At 41.7% G+C, this 26,440-nt stretch overlaps 1 protein-coding gene across 6 annotated transcripts in view; it reads right to left on the bottom strand.

Annotated features, from left to right (window-relative positions):
- Positions 1-26,440, bottom strand: part of BEST3 (bestrophin 3) — a 55,497-nt gene that overhangs the window by 15,009 nt on the left and 14,048 nt on the right. For 5 of the 6 annotated variants that reach the window (XM_069584670.1, XM_069584665.1, XM_069584668.1 and 2 more), the window contains 5 exons: positions 20,855-21,009; positions 19,249-19,326; positions 18,987-19,139; positions 15,274-15,354; positions 13,443-13,594 (listed from right to left, as the gene is read on the bottom strand). In XM_069584670.1, coding sequence (XP_069440771.1) covers positions 13,443-13,594; positions 15,274-15,354; positions 18,987-19,139; positions 19,249-19,326; positions 20,855-21,009 — 619 coding nt within the window. The remainder of the gene's footprint in view (positions 1-13,442; positions 13,595-15,273; positions 15,355-18,986; positions 19,140-19,248; positions 19,327-20,854; positions 21,010-26,440) is intronic. The other variant, XM_069584667.1, reaches the window with a different exon arrangement.

Below are 26,440 nucleotides of genomic sequence, written 5' to 3'. Positions count from 1 at the left end.
TTCCAAAGAATAGCAAGAAGAGATAAGAAAGCTTTCTTCAGCGATGAATGCAAAGAAATAGAGGGAAAGAACAGAATGGGAAAGACTAGAGATCTCTTCAAGAAAATTAGAGATACCAAGGGAACATTTCATGCAAAATTGGGCTCGATAAAGGACAGAAATGGTCTGGACCTAACAGAAGCAGAAGATATTAAGAAGAGGTGGCAAGAATACACGGAAGAACTGTACAGAAAAGATCTTCATGACCCTGATAATCACGATGGTATGATCACTCACCTAGAGCCAGACATCCTGGAATGTGAAGTCAAGTGGGCCTTAGCAAGCATCACGATGAACAAAGCTAGTGGAGGTGATGGAATTCCAGTTGAGCTCTTTCAAATCCTGAAAGATGATGCTGTGAAAGTGCTGCACTCAATATGCCAGCAAATTTGGAAAACTCAGCAGTGGCCACAGGACTGGAAAAGTTCAGTTTTCATGCCAATCTCAAAGAAAGGCAATGCCAAAAAATGTTCAAACTACCCCACAATTGCACTCATCTCACATGCTAGTAAAGTCATGCTCAAAATTCTCCAAGCCAGGCTTCAGCAATATGTGAGCTGTGAACTTCGTGATGTTCAAGCTGGTTTTAGAAAAGTTAGACGAACCAGAGATCAAATTGCCAACATCTGCTGGATCATGGAAAAAGCAAGAGAGTTCCAGAAAAATATCTATTTCTGCTTTATTGACTACGCCAAAGCCTTTGACTGTGTGGATCACAATCAACTGTGGAAAATTCTTCAAGAGATGGGAATACCAGACCACCTGACCTGCCTCTTGAGAAACCTCTATGCAGGTCAGGAAGGAACAGTTAGAACTGGACATGGAACAACAGAGTGGTTTCAAATAGGAAAAGGAGTAAGTCAAGGCTGTATATTGTCACCCTGCTTATTTAACTTATATGCAGAGTACATCATGAGAAACGCTGGACTGGAAGAAACACAAGCTGGAATCAAGATTGCCGGGAGAAATATCAATAACCTCAGATATGCAGATGACACCATCCTTATGGCAGAAAGTGAAGAGGAGCTAAAAAGCCTCTTGATGAAAGTGAAAGAGGAGAGTGAAAAAGCTGGCTTAAAACTCAACATTCAGAAAACGAAGATCATGGCATCTGGTCCCATCACTTCATGGGAAATAGATGGGGAAACAGTGGAAACAGTGTCAGTCTTTATTTTGGGGGGCTCCAAAATCACTGGAGATGGTGACTGCAGCCATGAAATTAAAAGACGCTTACTCCTTGGAAGAAAAGTTATGACCAACCTAGATAGCATATTCAAAAGCAGAGACATTACTTTGCCGACTAAGGTCCGTCTAGTCAAGGCTATGGTTTTTCCTGTGGTCATGTATGGATGTGAGAGTTGGACTGTGAAGAAGGCTGAGCACCGAAGAATTGATGCTTTTGAACTGTGGTGTTGGAGAAGACTCTTGAGAGTGCCTTGGACTGGAAGGAGATCCAACCAATCCATTCTGAAGGAGATCAGCCCTGGGATTTCTCTGGAAGGAATGACGCTAAAGCTGTAATTCCAGTACTTTGGCCACCTCATGCAAAGAGTTGACTCATTGGAAAAGACTCTGATGCTGGGAGGGATTGGGCGCAGGAGGAGAAGGGGACGACAGAAGATAAGATGGCTGGATGGCATCACGGACTCGATGGATGTGAGTCTGAGTGAACTCCAGTAGCTGGTTATGGACAGAGAGGCCTGATGTGCTGCGATTCATGGGGTCGCAAAGAGTCGGATACGACTGAGCAACTGAACTGAACTGAAGGGTCTTCCCTGGTTATCCCAAAGCTAAGATTCTGTGATCCCAATGCAGGGGGCCTAGTTTGATCCCTGGTTAGGTAACTACATCCCAAATGTCACAGCTAAGAGTTCCCATGCCACAACCAAGACTGGGGCAACCAAATAAATAAACAAAAATAAACATTAAAAAAAGACATGATAATGATTGGATGTGGTGAGAACACATTTCTGCCTCACTGGCTACACAGGTATCGCTTCCCCTTGCCCTTTGCATCATCCATCCTCAGTGCTTCCCTCCAACTCAGGCTCTGAGGCCTCCCTCCTTGTGAGCAGCCCCAGCCCCTGCTGCCCCCCAGGTTTTCTCTAGGCCCTTCTCTGTCAATTCCCCTGGCTCCCATGTCTTCCCTCCCCTCTCCCTTCACTCTACCTGTCCTTTTTCAGTCCTTTTTCAGAGCAAAAAGAGACATTCATTTGTTTCTTTATTATATCTCACTTCATGTTATAAAGACTTTAAGGTGGCTTATAAAGATAATACAATGCAATACTATCTAAAGACAGGGATAGAATAAGGAAGAGGCTTGCCAGGTTACTCAGTAGTAAAAAAATCTGCCTGCCAATGGAGAAGATGCAGTTTAATTCCTTGGTTGGGAAGATCCTCTGGGAAAGGAAATGGCAACCCACTCCAGTATTCTTGCCTGGAAAATCCCATGGACAGAGGAGCCTGGAGGGCTACAGTCCATGGAATCACAAAAGAGTCAAACACAACTTCATGACTGAACCACAGCAAAGAATAAAGAACACTAACAAGATGAGGCCAACAGACAGTGAGCCTAGAGGTCCATGCCAGAAAATCTCACAGACGGACTAAAGGTGGACTATGGATTTGGTTTTCACTTTTCAGTAGCCAAGATGAAAAGACCACCATCAATTATAAGACCCACAGTCTGTAAGAGAAATAGTGTAAGAGGTACCCATACTAGGCAAAGCTTTTTTTTTTCTCCCCATGGATGGCTGAGATAAATTTTTCCATGGATGCTTTGATAAAAGGGATGCTAAATCATACAGTGCACATACAGTGGACAGTGCTACAATAAATCCCATAGACAGTCTAGGTGGGTCTGTCCAGACAAGATCAGGGCGTAACAGTGAAGTGAAATTCTGTAGACATGGTAGAAGTAATTCCAAGGATGGGTGGTAGCATAGGAAGGGCAGATTCCCCTTTTCCTGTAAACATGCTTAAGGTGTTCCCATACTAAAATGTTATAAAACAACTTAAAAATGTGACATTGAAAACAAATAAATAAAAAATAAAAATAAAAATGTGACATTGTCCTTGACTTTATGTCTCATTGGATACTGTCTAGTATATCTCCTCTCCACAATCCAGACTTCTCAAAACAAGAGTTCATGTATAGTTAACGAGTTAAGGAATTATTTTGAGTTTTGGGTCTTTTGTTTTTAAGGCATGAAAGTGGCATTGTGGTTATATTTGCCTCACAGTGGGTAAAGATGAGTGGGAAGACGTATGAAACCAGGTTGGCCATGACTTGATAACTGAAGGCGGGTGATGGCTACCTGAGATTTATTATGGTTTGTTTTCTACTTCTGTATATGTTTGAGTTTTTCTATTATAAAATTATTGGAAAAATAGGTTACATTGGCAATCTTGATCTCCTTGCCTCCCAATCACCCCTCAACCTGCTGTAATTTAGCTTCTGCCTCAGACTCTCACTTAGGTCTCCAGTCCCTTTAAAATGCAAACTCCTATGGTGTTTTTCAGGCTTCATGTTGAAACTTCCAGCCTTGGGTTCTAGGACAGGGCATTCTCGGGGCTCTTCTCCTGTGTGTGTAGTGAGGATTCCTACTCTCTTTCAAGGACCCCTTTATTCTGATCACCCTTTAAGTGGCAGTGTTCCATCCTCTGTACTCTGTCCTACTCACTTGGCATGGTTCCTGGGTGCTCGCCCCCACTCTTTCGGTTCTAACACACCCACGTAGTGATAACAGTTAAAGGCATCCTGCTGCTTAGTTTCGTCTCTGTGCTCCCGGCCTATTGGACATCTCCATGTGAATTGCCCACAGATGCCTTAAATGCAACCCATGTGCAAGGAGGCTGGCTCATATTTTTCCCTTTCAGCAGCTCTTTCTCACTACTCTCTATCATCCCTAGTTCACTACCAAGCACTCCATCATTTTAAACTCCTTCTCCTCTCTCAAATCTGTCCCTTTTGCCAACTCCACTGTCAACATACCCTGAAGCACTGTGCTACTTCGGCCCTTATGCTTTCCTGTCTAAACTATACCAATGGCCTGCTCACTGGTCTCTCTGGCTCTAGTCTTATTCCTAGGCATCCATCTTTCAGCCAGTTGATAGGACAACTTGTTTAAAACACAAATGCGACCATGTCATTTAATAGCTTTGGGAAAAGGCTGAAACTCTTTACTTAGACTCTAAAACCCTCTGTGATCCTTCCTTACCTCTCTCCAGATTTATTTCTTGGCTTTTCTGCTTTGCATATCAAATTGTTATTCTAATAGAAACAGGTTTGGCTGGTGGTTCAGAAGTAAAGAATCCGCCTGCCAATGCAGCAGAAGATTCCCTGGGTTAGGAAGATACTCTGGAGAAGGAAATGACAACCCACTCCAGTATTCTTGCCTGGAAAATCCCATGGACAGAGGAGCCTGGTGGGCTACAGCCCATGGGGTCACAAAGAGTCAGACACAACTTAGTGACTAAACAGCAACAACATTAGAGACACAGAGTAGAAAAATCACTGCCAGGGGCTAGGAGGTTGGGGGAGCTAGGGATAAAATGGGTAAAAAGGTACAAAGTTTCAGCTGTAAGATGAATAAGGTCTGAGAATCTAATTAAAACATGGTGAATATAGTTGATAACACTGTATTGCGTAATTGCAGTTTGCTAAGACAGTAGAACTTATAACATTCTTACCAAAAAAAAAAAAAAAAAGAGATAAATATGTGAGGTAAAGGATTTGTTAATTAATGAGAAGGGGGAATCCTTTCACAATGTATACATATATCAAATCACCACAATGTACACTTTATCGTATAATTTTATATGTCAACTCCATTGCAATAAAGCTGAGATTTTAAAAGCTTGTTTCTTTGAATACACTATCATTCCTTTCTGTCTTTGCTCATGCCTAGAATGTACTCTGCTGCACCCCCCACTTCTGTGTATGTGCTATATGCAAATTCATTCTTTTTCTTGACTGATTTTCTTTTTTTTTTTTTTTGACTGCGCTTTGTGGCTTGCAAGATCTTAGTCTCCCAACCAGGATCAAATCTGGGCCCTGGCGGTGAAAGCACCAAGTCCTAACCACTGGACCACCTTTTTTAAAAATCTTATTTTCATTTTTTTAATTAGACTGTAGTTGATTTGCAATGTTGTGTTAGTTTCAGATGTACAGCAAAGTGAATCAGCTATATCTACCTATCTATATATCTCCACTCTTTTTTTAAGATTCTTTTCCCATATAGGCTATTACAGAGCATTGAGTAGAGTTCCCTGGGCTATGCAGTAGGTCCTTAATAGTTATCTATTTTATATATAGTGAAAGTGTTAGTCACTCAGTCATGTCTGACTATTTGTGGCCCCATGGACTACATGTAGCCTGCCAGGCTCCTCTGTCCATGGAATACTCCAGGCAAGAATACTGGAGTGGGTAACCATTTCCCTTCTCCAGGGGATCTTCCCACCCAGGGACTGAAGTCGGGTCTCCTGCATTGCAGACAGATTCTCCACCATTTGAGCTACGAAGGAAGCGCATATAGTAGTGCCCAAATTCATTCTTAAAGATGCATATTAGGGACTGCTCTGGTATTCAGTGGTTAGCTCTGTGTTCCAATATAGGGGATGCTGGTGTGATTCCTGGATGGAGAATTAAGATCCCACATGCCACATCTCGCAGTCTAAAGAATAAAAATTTAAAAATGGGATGCATACTGCATTCCCCAACTGAAAGGGGCTTGCTTTGATTTATCAGACCCCATGAAGTGTACCTTCACTTATTCCCACAAAACTCTCAGCATTTCTCTATCACCGCATTTACCACATAGTTTTATAACTAGTCTCATTGTGCCTGAAGGCTTAAAAGACGTGTTTTTTTAAAATTTGTTTTTGTTTTTGCCTATTCCTAGCATTTGGCATTGGAGAAGGCAATGGCACCCCACTCTAGTACTCTTGCCTGGAAAATCCATGGATGGAGGATCCTGGAAGGCTGCAGTCCATGCGGTCGCTAAGAGTCGGACACAACTGAGCGACTTCACTTTCACTTTTTACTTTCATGCATTGGAGAAGGAAATGGCAACTCACTCCAGTGTTCTTGCCTGGAGAATCCCAGGGACGGGGGAGCCAGATGGGCTGCTGTCTATGGGGTTGCACAGAGTCGGACACAACTGAAAAGACTTAGCAGCAGCAGCAGCAGCAGCAGCATCTGGCATAGAACCTACCATATACTAGGCTCTAAATGAAAATTTCATTTGAATAAATAAACATGTATGCTGCATATGTGAAGACACAAGGAAACTGATAATTTAAATTTGCACTTGAGATAAAAATGAGAAGAGGAATTACTTTATTTCAGTAATGTGTATTTGAAAAATGTATAGAAAATAGAGCAATATTTTGAACATGTTCCTGAATATAGAGAACAAAGAAATTGTCTCCAAGGAGTTTCCTTTTTATGTGGAAATGTGTAGCGTGCTAAATGTGAAAAAATGCATGAAGCAGAGTAATTTCTCAGGTTGCCCTTGGAGAGTAATATTGTTATTCAGTTACGGAAAGACATTGCCTCCATTTTGGAATTTCTGAATCATGGGAATTGTGATTTACAAACCTGAAACATTGATAAGAAAAGATGAGGGAAATCTGATTTCTGAATTAAATATGCTGGGAATATATATCTTAAAAAGAATAAGAAAATTTAAAAAAATATTCAGGAAGGGATTTTAAATGCCCATTGAGATGTTTGCATCCATACCATGCAGACACCTAGGCTTCATCCAAATGTGAGAAAAACTTACTGGCTCAGTCATCATCAACCGCCTGTGCTACAGTAATCCTTACTTTTACTGCCTTTTCCCTGAACCTCACTCAGATGGTTTAGTTGATTTACTTAGAGAATTATCTTTTAAGATTTTAGAGGACACCTATTGTCTTTGCCAGCCCAGCAGACCATTCACCCTTCTCCTGTAAGAGCACCTTCATCTCTCTGGCCAGCATCACCTGCTCCATATTATTGGCTGGAGCTGACCATACCCCTTGGTCCAAAGACGGATGCATGAAATGACATTAGCTAATCAAATTATCGTGTTTTCTTGTTGATAGTTATTGGTTCAGAAACAGACATGTTCGCCAACCCTAGCCAATCATAATGAATCCAGTACTCTAGTTTTCAGAGTTGGAAAAGAGATGTGGTTTTTCCACAGCATTTGTTGAGAAGATAGGTTGTACACCTGGAGCTGCTGGCTACCGTCTTGTCTGTCTGCCATCAGGAAGGGAGAGCTTGCCCGGAAGCTGAGCCAGTGGAGAGAAAAGTAGAACTGAGAGACAGAGAGGGCAATGCAGGTCTTGGTGACACACGTGAGCCTCTGGACCCAGCCACATCCAAAGCTAGGCCACTTTCTGGATGTGACCCAAGAAATCCCTTTTTGCTTACGCTATCTTGAGTCGGTTTTCTATTATTGGCAACCAGAAACATCTTGTCTAATGACATACTCATGGGAAAAAGTGACACTAGTGGATTGAAGGGGACATTCTTGCTGACTTCCAAAAGCCCGAATTCCTGCAGTGACCTTTCCTGGACTGTGAGGCCCCCCTTTAGGTTTCTCATTTGTGCAGAAAGTCAAGACCAAGTAACCTTTGCCTAGTTGTTTCTTGAACAGTTAGTTCTAGTGGAGTCCAGTTAAACTTCTCACAAAAACCTCCCGTAAAAGACCCTAGCTTTTGCCTGTGCCTGTGAGTGAATAGGCGATAGTAACTAGTAGTAAATAGGCCATTATAACTAATAGTAAACAGATTAGATCTGATAGACAGAGTGCCTGATGAACTATGGACAGAGGTTTGTGACATTGTATAGGAGACAGGGATCAAGACCATCCCCAAGAAAAAGAAATGCAAACAAGCAAAATGGCTGTCTGAGGAGGCCTTATAAATTGTTGTGAAAAGAAGAGATATGAAAAGCAAAAGAAAAAAAGAAAGATATACCCATTTGAATGCAGAGTTCCAAAGAATAGCAAGGAGAGATAAGAAAGCCTTCCTCAGCGATCAATGCATGTAGAGGAAAACAACAGAATGGGAAAGACTAGAGATCTCTTCAAGAAAATTAGAGATCCCAAGGGAACATTTCATGCAAAGATGGGCTCAATAAAGGACAGAAATGGTATGGACCTAACAGAAGCAGAAGAGATTAAGAACATGTGGCAAGAATACACAGAAGAACTGTACAAAAAAGATCTTCATGACCCAGAAAAATCACGATGGTATGATCACTCACCTAGAGCCAGACATCCTGGAATGTGAAGTCAAGTGGGCCTTAGCAAGCATCACGATGAACAAAGCTAGTGGAGGTGATGGATTCCCAGTTGAGTTATTTCAAATCCTGAAAGATAATACTGTGAAAGTGCTGCACTCAGTATGCCAGCAAATTTGGAAAACTCAGCAGTGGCCACAAGACTGGAAAAGGTCAGTTTTCATTCCAATCCCAAAGAAAGGCAATGCCAAAGAATGTTCAAACTACCACACAATTGCACTCATCTCACACGCTAGTAAAGTAATGCTCAAAATTCTCTAAGCCAGGTTTCAACCGTGAACTTCCTGATGTTCAAGCTGCTTTTAGAAAAGGCAGAGGAACCAGAGATCAAATTGCCAACATTCACTGGATCATCAAAAAAGCAAGAGAGTTGCAGAAAAACATCTATTTCTGCTTTATTGACTATGCCAAAGCCTTTGACTGTGTGGATCACAATCAACTGTGGAAAATTCTTCAAGAGATGGGAATACCAGACCACTTGACCTCTTGAGAAACCTGTATGCAGGTCAGGAAGCAACAGTTAGAACTGGACATGGAACAGTAGACTGCTTCCAAATCAGGAAAAGAGTACGTCAAAGTTGTATATGGTCACCCTGATTATTTAACTTCTATGCAGAGTACATCATGAGAAACGTGGGGCTGGAGGAAGCACAAGCTGGAATCAAGATTGCCAGGAGAAATATCAATAACCTCAGATATGCAGATGACACCACCCTTATGGCAGAAAGTGAGGAAGAACTAAAGAGCCTCTTGACGAAAGTGAAAGAGTAGAATGAAAAAGTTGGCTTAAAGCTCAACATTCAGAAAACTAAGATCATGGTACCGGGTTCCATGACTTTATGGCAAGTAGATGGGGAAACAGTGGAAATAGTAGCTGATTTTATTTTGGGGGGGCTCCAAAATCACTGCAGATGGTGATTGCAGCCATGAAATTAAAAGACGCTTACTCCTTGGAGGGAAAGTTATGACCAACCTAGACAGCATATTCAAAAGCAGAGACATTAGTTTGCCAACAAAGGTCCATCTAGTCAAAGCTATGGTTTTCCCAGTGGTCATGTATGGATGTGAGAGCTGGACTATAAAGAAAGCTGAGAGCCGAAGAATTGATGCTTTTGAACTGTGGTGTTGGAGAAGACTCTTGAGAGTCCCTTGGACTGCAAGGAGATCCAACCAGTACATCCTAAAGGAGATTAGTCCTCAGTGTTCATTGGAAGGACTGATGTTGAAGCTGAAACTCCAATACTTTGGCAACCTGATGTGAAGAGCTGACTCATTTGAAAAGACCCTGATGCTGAGAAAGATCGAGGGCAGGAGGAGAAGGGGACGACAGAGGATGAGATGACTGGATGGCATCACCAACTCAATGGACATGAGTTTGGGTGGTCTCCAGGAGTTGGTTATGGACAGGGAGACCTGGCATGCTAAAGGTCATGGGGTTGCAAAGAGTCAGACACGACTGAGCGACTGAACTGAAGTGAACTGAAATAGGCCATTGTAACTAGTAGTAAGTAGGTCATCTTATTTAGTAGTGAATATGCCAACCTAACCACAGGATCTCTCTGACAACTGGTAACTGTTTGCTTCATTCTTACCTCCTGGTTTGCTTTCAAGCATTTTATTTTCTGTAACAGATTTCCAGGCTTAGTTAAATATGAAAAATAGCTTAGACTTGTTCAATCTTTCTGTGCCAAAGTTTGATACCCACAAATAAGAGATCTGTACTAGTTGACAATTATAATGCTCTTCAGTTATTTATAGAGTGTTTCTATGCTTACCATCTTGTTTAATCTTCCCAATAATCATTTGGATTACGTATTTTCTCCAAGGTCTTATAAATTCCTAACTATGTTTCTATATTTAGAAATAGGAGGAATACATATTTTTGTTTTATTATTAATATTTTTTTGGCTGTGCCACACAGCCTGTGGGATCTTAGTTCCCTGGCCATGGAGTGAACCTGGGCCCATGACAGTGAAATCATGGAGTCCTAACCACTGGATCTCCAGGGAATTTCCAAAATACATAATTTAATATTTTCTAAAGAATATGGACAAATTGCATAGGAGTGTGAAATTATGATGATTAGGATGACTATGTAGATCAAGATTAAATCTTGAGACCGAAAAGAAAATCTTCATTTTATGCGTGCATACTCAATTGTGTCTGACCCTTTGTGACCCCATGGACTGTAGCCCACTAGGCTCCTCTGTCCACGGGATTCTCCAGGCAAGAATATTGGAGTGGGTTGTCATTTCCTTCTCCAGGGGGTCTTCCTGACCCAGGGATCGACCCAGGATTGAACCCACATCACCTGTGTCTCCTACACTGGTAGGCAGATTCTTTACCGCTGAGCCACCCGGGAATGGACGCAAGTGGCCCTTGCAGTCCTAACAGAGTCTTCATGACTCCCCAGCCCCATCAATGGTGCTGGTCTCCTTTCTTTTACAAGTCAGATCTTCAAATACTTTGCATTAATCAATGACGGGAGAGGAGGGGAAGGTTAAAGCTTATAGAGTGATCTAAAAACAAACTGACAGAAAAACATCTATTAATTTCCAAAACTGAGAGGGTTGCCAGATATCTGTGAAACTACCCCTGCAGAATATATTACAAAAGACTGAGACGTGCAGACAGAAGGGAATTACTATTTACAGAGACTAAGCAATCTGCTGGGGTCGGGATGAGTACCTTGGCCAGGAGGAGGCCCTGGACAGGAGGGCCCAGGCTTAGCAGGCATCTAGAAGCAGAAACAAGGCCAGCCTGGAGTAGCCACCTTTACCAAGCTGTGCTTGCAGAGCAGCAAGGCGAGTTTCCTGTCTCCTACGTTGTTCGTTATTTGCCACAACGCCTGAAATTATACTTTCAGTCATGTTTTTCTTTGAGTCTTCAAGAGATTTCAGCCTCAGAGGTTCTAGGAGCCCTAGGAGACATTCAGGGCTTCCCTGGTGGCTCAGTGATAAAGACTCCACTTGCAAAGCTGGAGATGCAGGAGACATGGGTTTGATCCCTGGGCCAGGAAGATCCCCTGGAGGAGGGCATGGCAACCCACAACAGTATTCTTGCCTGGAGAATCCCATGGACAGAGGACCCTGGCAGGTTACAGTCCATGGGGTTGCAGAGAGTTGGACATGACTGAAGTGAATTAGCAGCAGCAGCAGGCAGCAGGCAGGAGACGTTCAGCTAAGAGTAAAGCATTATATGGACTGGATTGAAGCTAAAAATTCTCATATTAGCATTAAAAACAAGATAATAGGCCCCAAATGGAGTCACTTATGCTAAGCACTATGTCACGAAACCAAGACTTAATTACAGTTTTGGTTTTCCCAGAAATGGAATCTTAAGCCAGTCAATCAGGAATTGCCTCATCAGCACTGGTTAGGTATTCTGCCTGTTAGACCCTTGCCATCTCCTGTAGGAAAGTGACCTTGCAACAAACAGCCCAGTTTTTTGCCATGTGTAACTTCCTTATTCCTGCTCCCTTCTACCTATGAAAGGCTTTCATTTGTATAGTTCTGTGGAGCTCCTTTGTCTTTGCTAGATTGGATGCTGCCCAATTCAAGAATCAGTGAATGAAGCAATAAGACCTTTAAAATTTACTCAGTTGAATGCAAACATAGAAAACAGACTTGTGGACACAGAGGATGGGATGAATTGAGAGAGTAGCATGGAAACATCTACATTATCATACGTAAGATAGATCACTAATAGGAAATTGCTGTAAAACACAGAGAGCTCAGTGTAGTACTCTGCGGCAACCTAGAGGGGTCGATGGGGTGGGGAGTAGAGGGAAGTTCAAGAGGGAGTGGACATATGTATACCCATGGCTGATTCATGTTGGTGTGTGGCAGACACCAACACAATGTTGTAAAGCAACGTTCCTCCAGTTAAAAATAAATACATTTAAAAAAACCTTAAGGAGGGATTTCAAAAAAATTCACCCAGTTGAATTTTGCTTTTTAACAGTAGCGAAAGAGAAGGGCTGAACAGTGTGAGAGGGAGAGAAAGAGGGTCACAGGTGGCAACTTTAGACATGATCTCACTTCATAAATCTGCCTAGAGCTGGCCTCAGAGAAAAATGAACTACAGTTTTGCCAAAAATTATAAGAAAAATTCTGTAAAAGTTTTTCCTTTTTCTATAATTTTTGGAGGGGTTCTTTTTTACTTTTCTAAATTTGTCCACACTCTTCTTTTTAAGTTACTTGGAAACCATGGCATCTGCCTTCAGCAAATATACTTAAATTTCCTCCACATTCACACATTTCTGCAAAATCAAATACATGATCAGATTTAATAACATTATTTAAGAACTGCGCATGATTTACTGAAGGCCTCAGCCCATTTATTTAAAGCTCACAGTACATATGGACAGATTGTTATGTTCAAACCACTGAACAGAGACTGGCATGCACACCAAACACGTCAGTTTGATCAAAGCATAATCTTGGAGGAAACTTTTTTGATAAAATTTACCTTAAGGCTTACTTGTCTCAGAATAGTCCAGCACAGTGCCTACACATGGTATATGCTCGATATATACTTTTAAAAATGCATTTCATTATGATGGTCATAATTAAATAATAAATAACAATATAGTTTTCAATTTCATGCATTGGAGAAGGAAATGGCAACCCACTCCAGTGTTTTTGCCTGGAGAATCCCAGGGATGAGGGAGCCTGGTGGGCTGCCGTTTCTGGGGTCACACAGAGTCGGACACGACTGAAGCGACTTAGCAGCAGCAGCAACAATGTAATTAAATAACTACCCCAAGTTGGAAGGAAAAGGAAAAAAAACAGTTTCAAGGAAAAGAAAAAAAAGATAGTTTCACAACTATTAGAAAAATTTGCTGCGGTATAAAAGCAAGGTGAAATGCAAATTACCCCCAAATACACACACACATACTCCATATTTAAACCAGAAACTACAGTCATTTTAATTTCTCACACTCTTGGACATATTAATTATGTCTGAAAATTTGAAAAGTCTACCATTATGGGATATTAATAATTGAGAGTTCTTATGAAAGTAACTTCAGGACCACAGTATAAAAAGATCAGAGGGATGACTTACTTATTTTCTAAATGTTGGTGAGTTTTAGAAACGCACTTACCCCATTTGGACGGTTGACCCCAGAAATGAGGGTATGCAGTAGTCAGCAGCTGCCAGTGTGTATGGTGGACGAGCAGCAGAATCATCCCAGTAAATATCCTTCTTCATCTTGGGTAAGCTCATGTGCATTTCATCCACAGCCAAAAGAGAGACCTAAAATCATCAGTATAGTGTTAGAATCATTCTGATGTGAATTGCGTTAAGAAAGAGTAAGTTCCAGTGGGTGAATGAAGTTTGGGATGGGATAGGACACAGTGTGAACGAGTGAGTATATAAATGTCCACAGTTTATATTTGCTACAACTAGAGCTTCTACAGAGAGTCGTACATGTTGTTCACAAGAGCACTTGGCAGTGGGGATAAGTGAGGCCATGAAGCTGCCCAGACTAGATTCATTAAGCCACATACTCGACAGTGGAGCACATCTTATCTGGCGGCAGGAGAGACACCTTTTTATTCTTTGCTCAAAATTAGCTAATTGTCTAGTGGGTATCCTGACAGCAACCACATAGTCCCAGATATTATAGCAAGCTGAAGATTTCAATATACCATTTCACTGATTCCATAAGTACATTTATACTTGATATCACTTCTTATTTGCCATGAATTTTTGTTTGTTTGTTTAGTAAAATATATCAACAAGTCTATACTGCTTGCGGTCATAATGGTCTTCTCTTGACTTTGACTAATTGATGTTTGAATAAATTATTAAACTTCTGGGTATCCAATTTTTACAGTGAGTGGTGTAGGTGTTACAATGCCTTCTTAAGAGGCTGACAGTGTGATTGTTGGGGGTCATACAGAGGTCATGATCTGTGAGCTGCACCGGGGTAATGGGATGAGATTCTCTCCCCTGTCCTTGGAATATACATTCCGCCCATTGTCCCCATAGTGGGGGCTGTTTCCAAGGATACAGTCTTGAGAGAGCAATGTGTTGTTGAGACCATCTGGACTGACTACATGCCTGAACCCCAGTAAGGCTTCTATATCAAATTTTAGGATTCTGGCGGGTCGATATGGAGGTCTATTCACCTTGTATCTACCCAAGACAAGCCTCTTGAGTAAGTTCCCTAGCCTGTTAAAACTGTCTCACGCCAGCCTAGCTAGGTCTGCCTTTTCCTTTGGTCTCCCCTTTCCCTCCGTGTACGGGGGCTAGCTTGTGAACCAGCAGTAAAATGTTCAGTGCTGTTTAAGAGCTGAGTAAGGACTTGAAACAAATGGACAAGCTGAAGGCCTTTTCTTAGTTAGGTTTTCAGGAAAGAGAATGGTTGGAGGAGAATCTTGCCTCAAATAAAAATTCTCTCATGCTACCTCTTCATGAATAACTTCTCTGGAATAACGCGTCAGTGTAAAAGCCCTGGGGTCCATCTGGTGCCATTAAGGGAGATTTTGAGTCACAGGCTGGCCTGGCCCCACATTCTCAGTGTCCAGCTGCTGGACATCTGACTGTAGGGATCTACATGACCTGCATTTTGGAACTCACGTTGTATTATGGCTGCCACTTTATGTCACTGTTAATCTTTTTAGGTGGCAACTGGAAACGGATTAAAAATGTCTTAAAATATCGGTCTGTACTGAGATGGAAGAGGCTATGTAAAGAGGCTAATAAAGAAACTTACAAAGAAAACTGGATTGGAGTTCTATTGAAAAGGGATGGAATTTCACTGGAACTGAGACCCAGTGAGGTTTGTAAGGTTCCAAAAGAACCTGCAAGCAACAGATTGAACAGCAAAAACCTCTTCGTTTGTGGCTAAAGCTCTCAACTTCAGAGGCCTGTGTTCAGAATCTGTTTAGATGATTAATGTTTGTAAAGGACAGAACAGCTTCTCTAACCTGCAGATTTCTGTCAATGCACCAGTTAGTTTCAAAATCATCGTCATCTTCTCCAAAAGGATTGATAAGCTGCTCAGCTACCTGCAATTGAGAACATAGAATGAGTCAGCCATGATGCTTGTGAAGACTAAGAGTGGAGGCTGGAGAGGATTGCTGTTTCACTCTCTGATTTCTTTTGTCACCTTTCACAGTAGGAAGCCTAGAGCAGAGTGGGAGTGGGTTGATAAATACACAGGTATTTATCAGTCAGCAAGACTGAACTCTCAGACCATCAATCGTGCACCTGCATGGGACTGCTCTTCAAAGTCTGTCTATTCAGCTGGTGACAATGCAGGTCCCATCCAGGAGAAGCCATGGGCTGTTTAGGAACCAAAAGACTGATTCTCAAGTACAGATCAGCCAGCAAATATCGAAGGAGTTCTGACAATATGCTAGGCACTTCAAGGGGTGCAGAGCCTGTGCTCTGAAAGAATTTACAAAAGCCCAGGTGATGAGAGAAAAAGTAACTGTGGGCAAGGTTATAGAGCAAAGAAAGACTTAAATCACAAAGAAAATATTACAAGGAGATTTCACAGTAACTGGACATAACTACTAAGCGAATGAGTCAGCGCTAGTAAGTCATAAAGCTGGACTTTTTCTTACTTAGTTTTAACTTAAAGGATTTACTGCAAGTTACTTAGAAGTCACATAGGTTTTTATCAAATATCTTCTGATAGTTGGTCAGTATTAGATGTTCTTACCATGCTCCTGAATTGAACAGCCTTCTTGTAAAAATGACTTTTTTTGGACCGTACTGCATGCTGTGGGATCCTAGTTCCCGACCAGGGATCAAACCCATTCCACACTCTGCAGTGGAAAGGCAGAGTCTAAACCACTGGACTGCCAGGGAAGCCCCTGAATAGCCTTCTTGATGAGAGATTCATGTGCCAAATGAGATTCACCCATTTTTCCTTTTGATTCATTCCCTTTGATTTTTAAATTATTTGGATGTGTGTGTGTGTGTGTGTGTGTGCGCATGCGCACATGCACATGTGTGTGGTTTTACATTGGGCTTAAATGTGAAAAACTTACAAGTGTAGAAAATAAAAGCACCATTGATTAGTTGAGTTCCTAGATGCTGAGACTTCTTGGTAAAAAAGATCTATCTATATATTTTTTAGGATTTAAGTCTAATCACTTAGATCTGTTCTCAACATTGAGTGGACATCAAAATTATCTGAAAAGCTTTTAAAGAAAATTGATGGCTAGGTCCCTCCCCCAGAGATTCTGATTTAATGGGTGTGAAGCCGAACCAGGCATCAGTAATGAGTAGAGCTCCCAAGAAATTTTAATGTGTGGCCATTGTTGAGAACCACTGATAGGGAAGGATATCCCTCTGTTCTAAGGGGCGGCCCTGGCAGGGCTGGTGCCTGGATCAGTCAGCTGCACAGCAATATCCATGAAGAGTCTGCCAATGCAAGTTCCAAGGGGTTGTCCACCCTTTCTTGCCTGGTGCGAGCATGCGTGCTAAGTTGCTTCAGTTATGTCTGACACTTTGTGACCCTATGGACTTTAGCCCTCCAGGTTCCTCTGCCCATGGAATTTTCTAGGCACGAATACTGGAGTAGGTTGCCATGCCCTTCTCCAGGGGAATCTTCCCAACCCAGGGATTCCAACCTGGGAAGCCTATTTTTGCCTGGGGTTTTCTTTAAATAAAATGGGCTGCTGGATGGATCCTGAAAATACTTTTGTTACATCCAGAATTTCACTTTTCTGACATCAGTCCTGCATATAGTATTACAGTCTACATTTAACTATCAAAATGATAGCCATGATTTTTAACTGACTGTCACAAAGATAGCCTTTACTCACTTTGAGGCTCCGTTTCTAGCAAATAACTGAGTAATAGACTGTGCATAAGGTTAAGTTGGGCTTTCTACACTTCAATATTTAGAAATATTAGAATGGTCAAGACAAAACAGCTGTTTAGAAATTGAGCCACAATCCACTGGATGGGAAAACTCCCTTCTCTTAGAGTCACCTCTCAATGGAGCTAAGATTTTCTTTTCATATTTTGCCTTCAAAAATATTTTATAAAGGAAAAGAATGTTAATATTTTATTTTTTGGTGGGCCACTCTGCACAGCATGCAGGATCTTAGTTCCCTGACCAGGGATCGAACCCATGTCCCTTGCAGTGTAAGCAGGAGTCTTAACCACTGAACCACCACGGAAGTCCCAAGAAGGTTAATATATTAGAGAGCACTTCAGAAGGCAGGAACTGCTGACTGTTCCTTCCAGCCTGGCTGAACACTTCACATGGGCACAAAGTGAAGAATAAAGCTCAGCACAACTCAGGCAAAAGGACAATAGAAGACCAGAATGATTGAGGATCGAGTGTTTGGGCCAATTGTGGCAATTTCTGTTTATAAAGGTAGGGTGTAGTTTTTCTCTAATGAGAAATGAGAGCTGTTAGTCTCTTTAGCTCTTCGTCTTAAATGGGTAAAAATAATCCACTCACTGTCATCTGGTTAAAAATGTTTTTGCCATTTGTAAAGGAAATGCCTTTACTCTTTAGAGGGTAACTTGAAATGCCAACATATTTATTTTTTTCCTAGTTAAGATTCAAACCAATGAAAGTAAAGGCATCTGCAGGGAAAAGGCTGCAACAACACGGAAGACCCGGATGTGCATGTTGACATGTGGTTGTTTGGAAGGTCAGACATTTGAAATTCTACTTTATTAAAGTTATCTTCAAACTGTCCTTAGATTTCAGTTACCTTAAAGAAGGCATCATCTTTGACCTTTTTCTGTCACGCACTAAAGAGAGGGAAGAATTAGGTTTCTGATATCGTTACATACATTGGGATGAAGGGAGATGGTGGTGGGAACAAATAAAATTTAATGCTGATGACTGGACTAGTTCTTTTCATTGCTCTGACCTGCTTTTAATTTCCTGGCAAACCACATGTTGTCATTAATCCTGGTGTTTCTGGTTTTGATTCCAATGAATTCCTTCGAATTTCAGTTCTGGTTTTGAAAATGGAAGGCATTTAGTGTCGTGGGGCAGCTAGTGGGATTTCAGGGAATAGAAGCTAACTATTTAGAGTTGAGCAGAGCCAAGATAATCGTGTCTGATTCTTTTCAAGCCATGAACTGTACCCTGCCAGGCTCCTCTGTCCATGGGATTTTCCAGGCAAGAATACTGGAGTGGGGTGCCAATTCCCTTCTCCAGGGGATCTTCCTGACCCAGAGATTGAATCCACATCTCCCGCATTGCAGGTAGATTCTTTATCACTGAGCCACCTGGGAAGCCCAGAAGCAAGATAAAAATATAATAATCATGCTTAAGTCTGAGATACAAGACTTCTTATTTACTTTCTTTTACTCTGCCTAGTCGCTTGTTGTGGTATAAAATATCAATGCAGGTATACTTAATACCTTAATTACACTATTGTAATCCTAGTGAGAGCACACAAAGACTTAGCACAATCAATGGCCATAAAAGAGCAGCGTCTTTGCATAAATGAGCTGCTTCAGATCTCTGCAGCGCAGGACTCACCACGTCCCTGCCGCTTGAACTCCCGGTTGAAAAATAGTAATATCTCAGCTATTAAATGTTAAATCTACCTTGGAGTCACTCATGAATGAGTGATTCAGTAAGGGATCAGTGTGCAGAGTTTGGAACAGGACCTAGATTGTAGAGAGGGTCTCAGGCATGGAGACTGTTGGCTACCTTGAGCCATCCTGCATAGAAGAAGAATTGTAGGAGAGTGAAGATTGGAATGTAAAGATCTAAGTCATGCCCCGCATAGCCTTTGGTGGGATCCAAAAACTGGCGTCCGATCAGGCAGGCAAAGAAGAAGGTGTAGACGGCCAGCGTGACCACCTGAAACAGAGAGAAACCCTACTGAGAGCACAGCCCTGGCTGACCCGAGAGAGCCAGCATGCCAAAGTGGGCGACGGAAAGGAAAAATCACGCGTCAAGGATCTGATACCTGGGTGTAAACCAGCGGAATCCCAACCCAGTCGTAACCAAATAAGAGGCTGCACCAGGAGCGAAATCGGTTCATTTCCTAAGCCAGAAATAGATAAAATACGATTTACTAAGATGATGGGTATGGTAAATAACATTTACTGGGGTTCAGAATATGGCTGTGGCTTTTAGAAATACACCTATAAAATAATGATCGTGACTTCAAAAGACTAGAAATTGGCTCTGAAGTCCACTCCAAAAGGAAAATTCTGAAAATTATAAGCTTTGACATCATTCAATGATGTGCAAAAGGGATAAGTACAGTTGTACAGTTTAAAAAATATATTAAGATAAATCAGGATGGTATAGAAATATCCCCTACTCTATTGAATTCATAATTTCCCACTATATATATATAGGCCCAAAGGGGTAGTGGAAATGCTATAGTTAATATTTCAGACAAATCATTTCTAAATTATGTGGAGAGCAGATTATTTTTTGTTTCCTCTCTTTTGAAAACATGCTTACTGAAGATCTTGGAAAAAAGCCTGAATACATCTATGCCTTTCCCCCCAACAAATGAACACTTTAGAATACTTCTATTGATAGAAAATCTATCTCTGTTAAAGCAGAAAGGATTGAGATCCATTGATTTCTTTTTTCACTACTGAACACAAGTTATTATTTAAGACTGAGAAAGAGTATATGCTAGTTTGGGGGCTATTTTAAAATCATTCGCTCTTTTTAGCCTAATGAAGGCAGGAGACTGTCATGGCACAAATCTATCTAGCCCATCTATAAATTTGTTTCTCAAATGCATTCAGGATTATTTCATTTAATGAAAACACAGCTTTGTTTCCTGGGTCATCTGGAAAGCTGATTAACTTTGCTAAGTCACTTCAGTCATGTCCGACTCTTAGTGAACTGGTGGGCTGTAGCACACCAGGCTCCTCTGTCCATGGGATTCTCCAGGCAAAAATATTGGAATGGGTTGCCATTTCCTCCTCCAGGAGATCGACGTTGGGATATTCCAATTTTGGGGAGCTGACTGGGGATTTGGGTCCAGGATCCTGGAGTTAGGGATGGCAAATATGCCCCTTGGGTGCCAGAACCTTCTAAGCCCTTTGCAGACATTGCTGATCAATCAAGGAACATTTTCTTGTAGAGCCTATTACAAAGCCTGTGTGTTAGTCGCTCAGTTCTGTCCAGTTCTTTTCGACCCTATGGACTGAAGCCCGCTAGGTTCCTCCATCCATGGAATTCTTCAGGTAGGAATACTGGAGTGGTTTCCATTTCCTTACTCCAGGGGATCATCCTGACCCAGGGATTGAACCTGAATCTCCTGCATTGCAGGTGGATTCTTTACTGTCTGAGTCACCAGGGAAGTCCATATTACAAAGCCTACTTCTGCTTAAAACAGCCTCTAAGCAACCACCTCCAATGAACCTCAGTTACAACTGTGTTATATTCTCCTCCTGCATTTGAGGGTTCTAATCCTTGCCCAGACTTTCTGGTTCCTTTGGAACCAGGATTGAACAAAGCAGACTCGTCCAGATCCAGCCTTTTACATCCAAGTCCCTGCTGGTGTCTGAGTCATATCTTTTAACTGATGTTTGCAAAGTACTTACAGTCATCAGTGATTGAAGATCAACACTGTCTCTGATTCTACCTTCCTTCCGGGCTTTAGCTGCAAGATTTCCAAACCAGATGAATGGAACCCAGTATTTCAGATGAGGAGATTTGAGGTGGTCGAATAATTTTCTTTCCTCTGCTGTCATAAAACCTTTACACAAAATAAAAAGAGAGAGGTTATACAGACTTGATTTAGCATTAATGTTTGTCTTAGTTGCTCAGTCGTGTCCTACTTTTTGTGACCCCATAGATTGTAGCCTGCCAGGTTCCTCTGTTCATGGAATTCTCCAGGCAAGAATACTGGAGTGGGTTGCCTTTTCCTTCTCCAGGGGATCTTCCTGACCCAGGGATTGAACTGGCATCTCTTATGTCTCCTGCATAGCAGGTAGATTCTTTACCAACTAAGCCACCAGGGAAGCCCCTTAGCATTAATATAGTACCCTAAATATTTCAGCATCTACCATGCACGCATAGAATGGGGGATAGTCAAGAAATAAAAAATAATGCAGTTCCTGTCTCAAGTAGTTTTTACTTGTTTAGAGAAAAGGACTATTTTCTTCTGTAAGGACTGCTTACATGCATTGCCTTATATACCAATATATAACCCTGCGTGCATGTGTGTGCGATCGTAGTGACAATAGGAAGCAAGGTGACATTAAATGTGGACTAGGACATCAAGGGAATGCCTCTTCTTTAGGGTTTGGTAAAATTGAGAAGAGGAATACTTAGAATTGTTCAGATTTAAAGAATAAAAAGTGGTAATGTATACAAAGCACTTAGTGTTTCGCCCAACAGGTTATTCACATGACTTTTCCTCCTGATGCTTCTTTTCAAACACCTAAGTAACCAGGTTCTCTTCTGAGAAGCCTTCCTTGATTCCTTCTGCCTCCCCTTCAAATCACCACAGGGCTCTCTCTTGCCTCAGGTTATGGTCGTGTTAGACACAAATGTTTCCCCTGCTAAGACCCTTTGGGAGGGCAAAAAGCATATTACCTTCACAGTCCCCACAGCATTTTGCATATACTTTAAAAGGGTTTCTTTGATTTTGTGTGTCTCCTGTGTGTATGTATGTGTGTACGTGTGTGTGTGCATAACACAGTTTGCTTCAGCTTGCAGTGACTTCTCTGAGCCTCAGTTTTCTCACGCGTAAAAGAGATAATAATGTCTACTTCACAAGGATATTGTAGAAGTACCTGAGATGAGGAACATATGTCAAGAGGTTAACATAACACTTTGCACATAAATAACACTCAGTAAGTGCGAACACATAGTATATTATGTGAAACTTGCCTCACCCTCCACCGCCTGCACACCGGAAGAAGAGACTTGAATAATAGGAGAGCAATAATAAGGTAGCAGGTTTACTTATTAACAAACATTCATGGAATGTCTACTATGTAAAAAGTTTTGTTCATATAAATATATGCTTCAAAAGCTTACTGTTTATACTTGACCTTTTTTTTTTTTAATTTGATTGAGTAGTTCAGTGGGCACAAAAATCCTAACAGGCTAAAGAAATATTAATGGGGAAAGTAAGTCTCATTTTCCCAACCAGCCAGTTTCCCTCCCTGAAGGAAATCACTACAACCAGGTTATTGTGTATATTTCCGGAGAAGTGTCACAGATTTCACACAGGCCAAACTTTTAAAAACACAAATGACTTTATACTCCATACATGTCTGCCATTTGCTTCTTTTTTTCAAGTTGTATCTTGGAGATTTTTTTGTTAAGATGTGGAGAGCAGAATCGTTCTTTTCATGGCTGCACTCTAGTTAGCTTTGTACAATATTTTACACAGCTAGTCTTCTTCGGAACAGAGTTTTAAGCTGCTGTCACGAAGCACCGAGCTGAGCTCCCTGCGCTGCCGAGCAGCTTCCCACTCGCCATCTATTTCACACGTGTAGCACACATATGGAGAAGGAAATGGCAGCCCACTCCAGTGTTCTTGCCGGGAGAATCACAAAGACAGAGGAGCCTAGTGGGCTGCCGTCTATGGGGTCGCACAGAGTCGGACACGACTGAAGCGACTTAGTGGCAGTAAACATAAGTCAATGCTGCCGTCTCAATTCATCCCACCCTCTCCTTCCTATCTGTGTCCATGAGACCATTAGGGCAAGATTCCTGACCCAGTGCTGCACCTTACAGCCTCGTGTGCCTGTGTCTTAGCCCAAATGCCTTTTAGAAAATACCAGTGCCTTTGCTTTATCCCCAGAGGTGCTGATTCAATAGGTCTAGAGTAAGGTCCAGGGGTAAGCATGCTTTTAAATCTTCCTGAGTGATCTAATGAATTGGGTCCAGGCAGCTGCACATTTACAAATCTCTGCAGGAAATTCTGAACTACAGCAACGCTTGAAAAATCACTTCCTCACTGAATGAAGATTCTGTTAAGTCAGTTTGAAATAAACAGAGCAACAATTACAAGGCGAGTATTTACCAACAAGAGACTAGTTTAGATAATACTCAGATTATTTACATTAACTTTGAAAAGGTCTGCCCATGCCAGGGGAACTCTACTCTCTCTGGTGGTCAAAAGTAAGAATGAGCCCTAGAATTCCTGTCTTGTTTCTCAGTGCATTTCAAAGCTGTTGCATGATCCAGATAATCCATTTGGGTTTTTGTTTTAAAAGACTTGCAGAGTATGATTAAATCTAATGATAAGAAGTCACTAGATGACCTGTCTTGGCTCTGTGCTTAAAGACCTACGCAACCTTTCACCCTTTCCCTGGAAGCCTATTCTCAGACATTTCATATTAATTGTCTAACAGTTACAGTCTTGGGATTTGTAGTGCAGTTTCCAAAAATGATTGCATTTGTGTACTTGGCTGAAATCTCTGTCATTTGACCAAAGAATAACTTTACCTCTGGTTATTTTTTATTCAGGAGTATGGATCAAATTGTGCTGGCAAGTCCTTTCTTGGCTTCTTAGCAGAAAGCAAATATGCAGAGTGAGGAATTATTTAATGCAAACACTAAAGCAAGAGTTAGGTCCCCCGCTCCCCCCATCCCTGTCATGTAGCAAACCCATTGGTTGAAAAGGGACATGTAGAGTTAGGAAAGCAGGGGGTTTTAAATGTTCAGTCCAAATTTACTGAGTACTTTGCTAGGTGCTGTGAAAAATGAACCGGACACTAATGTGTCCTCCAAGAGTATACAGGCAGAATAATTTTTATTATTTCCTGCAGGGTTATACATCTTATACAAAATACCCCTATCTTTGGAAATTGAGTTACTGGTCCTTTGAAAGAAAGGTCTAGATTGTTAGTGAAATCAATTCAGAGAGCATTTGTTATTAAATGGAATGCCATCCTCATCAGTGCTTCAGACCATTTTAACTAGAGATCAATGATATTTTCAGAATGTGGTCTTTATCCTCGTCTCTAAGGCTATGTTCATCACAGGTATCAATTTGCTGCAGTTTGGCAATACCATCAATTGGCTGATCCTCACATTACCCTGTCTCCTTCACATATCTATCTTCATGCCGCATTTCCTCAGACCCTATCCGCACTCCTAACATTGCTATTTTATCTTGCTATTGCATCTGGCTTGAATTTCTCTTGCTATCTCTTTTCCTTCTGGTTTTCTGGCTAGTTCAGCTCTGCTTAGCAATTTTCATACTGCTTATCTCAAAGAACACTTTTTAATATTTCAAATCAGAGTAAAAAATATATATATATGGAATGATATACAAGTATGCACACACACAGGGGCTTCCCAGGCGGCACTAGTGGTAAAGAACCCGCCTGCCAAGGCAGGTAGACACAAGAGACATGGGTTTGATCTCTGGGTGGGGAAGATCCCCTGGAGGAGGGCATGGCAACCCACTCTAGTATTCTTTCTTGAAGAATCCCTTGGACAGAGGAGCCTGGTGGGCTATAATCCACAGGACACAACTGAAACGACTTAGCATGCATGCACACACACACACACACATTTGTATTTTCTTGTGACTTGAATTGTGGCTTGATGGAGTAGGATCTGCTGCTGCTGCTGCTAAGTCGCTTCAGTCGTGTCCGACTCTGTGCGACCCCATGGACGGCAGCCCACCAGGCTCCCCCGTCCCTGGGATTCTCCAGCCAAGAACACTGGAGTGGGTTGCCATTTCCTTCTCCAATGCATGAAAGTGAAAAGTGAAAGTGAAGTTGCTCAGTTGTGTCCAACTCTTTGTGTCCCCATGGACTGCAGCCTACCAGGCTCCTCCGTCCATGGGATTTGCCAGGCAAGAGTACTGGAGTGGGGTGCCATCGCCTTCTCTAGGATCTGCTACTTTAAGGCAAAATTTTATTGCTTTCAAACCAAAGGACCAATTAAGTCCATTAATCAACAATATTCCAGCAATTGCAGATTTGGTTGCAGCTGAGGCAGATGTCTTTTGCCTTTAAAGCAGAGCATGCCCATCAGGCTCTATTAAGAAAAGAGCTAAGAGCTCTGCTTCTCAAAACTTTTAGCAGGGTTTATTGCCAATTCTTTCTGAAAGAGTAACTTGTGCATTCAGCATCTCAGCTGTTCTCAGAGAGGTGACTTCTTCGGAAGCATTGCAATGAGCCTGATTCATTTTCCTCTCTATACTTTCCAAATGAATGCAATGAAGCCACCAGATTCAGCTGCAGCTGTTCTTTAAATTCAATGGTAGAAGTTCAGAAATCCCTGTCAACTGGGATAACCAAGAGAAGGCAAAATGTGACTGAGAGAGAGATGCAATCACAGTAGGAAGGCATTGTGGAAGGCAGTATTCAGACGTATTTTTTTTCTCTATGAACCATAGAAAGAAAGCTATCCCAAAACAATTATTGGCTTTTCTAGATGAGGTGCCCCTTGATTTTTCTGCTCTGTTCCATTCCATTCCATAAAAGTGCTGGCTCCAAGCCATTAAAATGATTTAAGAACCCAAGAATAAGTTACAACCGACAATTTGAAAAGCTTGAGATAGGATATGGTTGAGTAAAGTCAGTTTCTGGGGTAGCAATGCTGAACACAGACAGAAACTCCTCTATTTTCCTAATGTGAGAAAAATATCTCTAGTCAGCCATATTCCTCTTTCTAAATTAGTATCCTATTTGGTAGCTCACTGCCTTCCACACATGACTCACTGGAAATAGCATTCACAAAATCAGTGCTCTTAACTCCTCGCCTGTCCAGGTGGCCCAGAATTCCATTTGTGCTGGGTAAACTGCTCTGAAACAATTTGCAGATAAAGTTGGAGGAGTTAATAGATGTGCTCTGGCGCAAGACTTTGCTGCACAGTAGAATGGTCTAGGGAGTTTTAAAAACTCCCAACGCCCAGGTTACACTGTATACCTATTGAATGTTAATACCTGGGGATGTGAGCCAGGCATCAGTATTTTTAAAAGATCCCTAGTGATTCTATCATAACAAAGTTTGAGAACAACTGCACCTAGTGCAGAATCACACAGCAAGCTGGACATTTTGGCATCCTTCAGTTCTGTTCAGCTGCTCAGTCGTGTCCAACTCTTTGCGACCCCAAGAAGCGCAGCATGCCAGGCCTCTCTGGCCATCACCAACTCCCGGAGTTCACTCAGACTCATGTCCATTGAGTCAGTGATGCCATCCAGCCGTCTCAT

Source organism: Ovis canadensis, chromosome 3 (assembly GCF_042477335.2).
Source record: "Ovis canadensis isolate MfBH-ARS-UI-01 breed Bighorn chromosome 3, ARS-UI_OviCan_v2, whole genome shotgun sequence".
NCBI lineage: Eukaryota > Metazoa > Chordata > Mammalia > Artiodactyla > Bovidae > Ovis > Ovis canadensis.
Note: the sequence above shows the minus strand (reverse complement) of the source record. Positions and strands in the feature narration are given on the sequence as shown.